The following is a 3889-nucleotide window of genomic DNA, read 5'->3' as shown; positions in this document are numbered from 1 at the left end:
AAAGGGTCGAATGAGAAATACTCTGTTAAATAATATTCAAATTGTTCAGATAGTTGTGTGTCCCTCTTGATCATGAAGCCTATACAATATGATAAACTTTCACCTTCAAGGTAAAACGATTTTACCTTTGTGAGCAGATCTTTGGGAAGAAAAATAAGGACACCCAATATATAGGGTATAACGAAAAATTAAAAGAGGTCCCTGAAATGGACAGTGGCATGGGAAACCTCTGCGTAGCAGCAAATCCGTCGAGTATTGGGTATGCAAATTAATTTTTTTTACCTATGGACCTTCCGCCCCTCCACCATCCCTCGCTTTTTAAGGACACCCTGGATTCCAGCGCCCTCATGTGATGTGCTGCTGAGCCAGCATTTTGTTTCAGATCAGCGGTCGTCGCCGCGTCATGTTGCGTAAAAGTTGTAGAAAAAATGCATAAATCGATAAGAGAATGTATTTGAAAAGATAATATCAACCACAAAAGTTGAGCTGGGACCATGCCATAAAGACAAAAGACAAAAATTTGAAAAGTTGTAAGGTGTTGTAATATAAATAAACAATTAAGAAATAAATATATATATATTGGGAAATAATTTTCTTTTGTTAGAAACAAAAAAGTTTTAATGTCTGTAATAAAATGAGATTTTGGCTTTTCGGCGAAATGGGCTTCAGAAATACGGCCACACAATGCTCAGCTGTCAAATCGAGAACTTGTCAAGGCAAGAAAAATATTCACTAATTGCACTAAGGCTGATTTGGATTGTTCAAATATTTAAGTGAAATAAAGATGGATTTACCATTTCCTATACCAATACTAACTAGTGATGTGAGTACGAATATGTATGAGCTTTCTAACAACTGGTTAAAATAAGGATCCAAACTCTCCATGCGCTCAATCAGGAAGTGTACGTCATTTCTGATTCCGATGATTCAAGAGATGATGAGCTTGCACAACTGGAGGATGACAAGGATAAAACCAAAAGCAAGGAACAGCAAAGAACTAAGAATGAATCTAGCCAGATAAAAATGAACAAATGGTATTTGAAAGAATTCGAAGACCAAATGGGAATCGAAATTGCAAGCTCCGATTATGAACACGAAATTGATGATCATAATAACTTAAAATGGAGCAGCTCAGAATCCAACGAAAATAGTGATTCGGATGAATACAAATCAGATGGTAAGTTTCCAAAAAGAAATGCATTAACAAAGTAAAGACCGTTATCTCCAGGCTCGCCCACCGAATGGATTAACAATATAAAGAATGTAAATCTATGCCCATTCAATAAAAGGTTAGCGATATTAACAAGAATTTTTGGACGTACCTCACACTAGAGTTATTAATTCCATTACTTTAGGTATGAAGATGACAAACCAATGGCCTGTGAAGAACTCCCCTCAATGCCAGTTTTTACTGGTCCGATGCCATCGATGCCGATTTATGACGAAGAAACCTGTCAATTTAAAATGGTGCCACCCATCATACAACCAGTCTTAATTAAGAAAGAAACGTAAGTCTTGAGATATAATTAAGTTACTCCCACACTAATTCCGACACACGAACCGCAGTGATGCAGAAATGCCAAATGAGTTGGATAAATCGGATTCTGAGTTGGAAAAAGCAAAGTTGAACGTCGATGAGGATGAAAACTTTTCGGACAGTAACACCAGTTCCAGTTTTAGTTTGTGCAGTTTATATGATGTTGATTATGGTGAAAGTGATCTTGATGAACTCCATAACGAGAATAAATTTACTTACTGGGAGGATATGTCATTACGTCCCGTTGACAAGGGCGAAGTTCCTCAAGAAGAACTAATGGCTATATTGAAGGAAGGCGAGAGTCTGACAAATTCGATGAATTCCCCAGATCATCAAAGTGATTGTGATATCGGCGAAGCCACTAGGACCCGTGATGGCTCAGACTTTTACGAAGATAGTGCTCAGTTTCCGGAAAACATGGAAAATGTTAGCTTGTTTGTTATCAAAGAGGATTCGGTTTTTGCGGATTATGAATTCGTTGTAAAGAAACTTGTTAAGCTGATCCAATCGGCACCAAGTCACCACAAATACGAGATATATATCCTGTTATATCCCTTGTTAGTCCTAACTTATCTCCAAATGTTGGCCAGTGATAAGGCACAGAGAGCAAGGATGCTTCTGGTTCGCTTTCAAGACCATCTCGATGATTCATATATGTCCAGAATTATGAAGCTAAGAGAAATTTCCAAGCCAGCAGAAGTTCCGAATAAAGCACGGAAATTATTGGCTGGCCAAGAAAAGGTGAAGATTGAAATGTCTGAGGGAGCTTTTCGACAGTTACTTCTTTGCACCGAGGAATGGACTAGAGGTCAGCAGGAAAAATTGCTGAGCCATTTTCAAATACAGTCTTATAGTGAAGATGACAAGCCCCAGCAACGATTTGCCATAGGACAGCCTCTTTTGGATCCGATATGTTATGGTGCTCCAGAACCCTTGTATAAAAAAGACTTGGCCGCTCGTCCTTTTTTTCAAAAGCGCCGCAAGAAGAGGAACGAACCACAGTTATTAGATGATCTACATTTGCCACCGGTAAATAGGGTTTTTAATCCGAATCCCAACAAAATGGATTTGCTTCACATGAAGAATGATGAACAGTATCGAATGAAACTCGATCGGGACAACCTGCCATCGACTTACTTGTACACAACATCACCTTCCGATGAGGTCGTTATTTGTGCCACCTTCTCGGAAGGCATTAGCATGTTGGCACTAGGAACTGTATCCTCTAAGGTATATGTTTTCTCTTTGAAACCCTCTAAATTGGTTCAAATGAAAGAAGCACAGTGCCTAAAAGTTCTGGACACCGGAATGGCTGGGGTTGATAAGGGGATGATAGATCCTGATAAGAAGTTCACCAGACGCACTCTTTACGGACATCAAGGACCTGTCTATGGTTGTTCCTTTAATCCAGAGGATCGCTTTCTGATCACATGTTCCGAGGATTTCAGCGTTCGCTTGTGGTGCCTTCTGTCCTGGAGTTGTGTGGTTATTTTTCCCGGCCATTTGGCACCGGTTTGCTTTGTTGTTTTTGCACCAAGGGGGTATTATTTCGCCACCGCATCGGATGATTGTACGGCGAGAGTTTGGATGCAGGATAATAGGAAGCCCGCCCGAATTCTTCAAGGACATCTGGCCGAGCTCGGGGTGTGCCTATTTCATCCAAATCGTCACTATATGGCCACTGGATCTGCTGATTGCACTGTTCGGATCTGGGATATTGTCAAGGCTGTCCAAGTACGCCTTTTTCGTGGTCATAAAGGCAGGATAACCGCCTTGACCTACTCAATTTGCGGTCGTTATTTGGTTTCTGGAGGCGATGACAACCTCATCATGATTTGGGACACAGCCAATGAGATTTTGATGCAGTTCTTTGACCATCATAAGGCCACGATCAACACCATGGAAATCTCTTTCGATAATAACCTATTGGTTGTGGGTGGACAGGATTGCCAGCTGACCTTGTGGGACTTTGAGCATGTGATTAAGAATTACTTGAACAGGGCCAAGTCAAGAGTGAAAAACCAGGCGGGAACTCAAGAATCGAGTGCCAATCATTTGCTGGTTAGCTCATTTTACACCAAGGGAGCACCATTTTATATGATCCGCTTTACCCGTCGCAATCTCTTACTTGGTTTCTGTGTGACTCCTCGAAAATTTGAAAATGATGACCCTGACGTAAAGCTTAATCAGCACAAGGAGGAGAAGAAAAAGGAACTCGGCGAATGGCTGGATTTTCTAGACACCATCAAATTGAAAGCTTGTTTAGATCTGAAGGACGAAATTAATTTGGATACTTCGCAGGTAGAGGAGGAGAACAAAACTTAATAATTGTAAGTTCTCTCTAAAGTATTT

The 3889-nt window shown here is 40.4% G+C and overlaps 1 protein-coding gene across 1 annotated transcript; it reads left to right on the top strand.

The window, feature by feature from the left end:
- The first annotated feature begins 735 nt into the window (after positions 1-735).
- On the top strand, positions 736-3889 carry LOC117141547 (transcription initiation factor TFIID subunit 5). The gene is made up of 5 exons (XM_033305051.1): positions 736-823; positions 898-1177; positions 1229-1289; positions 1356-1508; positions 1567-3889. Exons 1-5 carry the CDS (start codon positions 785-787, stop codon positions 3860-3862), a joined length of 2829 nt encoding a protein of 942 aa, XP_033160942.1. The 5' UTR covers positions 736-784; the 3' UTR covers positions 3863-3889.

This window comes from Drosophila mauritiana, chromosome 3L, assembly GCF_004382145.1.
Source record: "Drosophila mauritiana strain mau12 chromosome 3L, ASM438214v1, whole genome shotgun sequence".
In the NCBI taxonomy this organism is placed as follows: Eukaryota; Metazoa; Arthropoda; class Insecta; order Diptera; family Drosophilidae; genus Drosophila; species Drosophila mauritiana.
The sequence above is the reverse complement of the archived record's forward strand: the minus strand, read 5'-3'. Positions and strand labels throughout refer to the sequence as shown.

Coding starts and splice junctions, on each gene's coding strand:
- LOC117141547 (XM_033305051.1), top strand. CDS start 785: ATGGATTTACCATTTCCTATACCAATACTAACTAGTGAT. Junction 824..897: donor TACCAATACTAACTAGTGAT/GTGAGTACGAAT, acceptor GCGCTCAATCAG/GAAGTGTACGTCATTTCTGA. Junction 1,290..1,355: donor CTATGCCCATTCAATAAAAG/GTTAGCGATATT, acceptor CCATTACTTTAG/GTATGAAGATGACAAACCAA.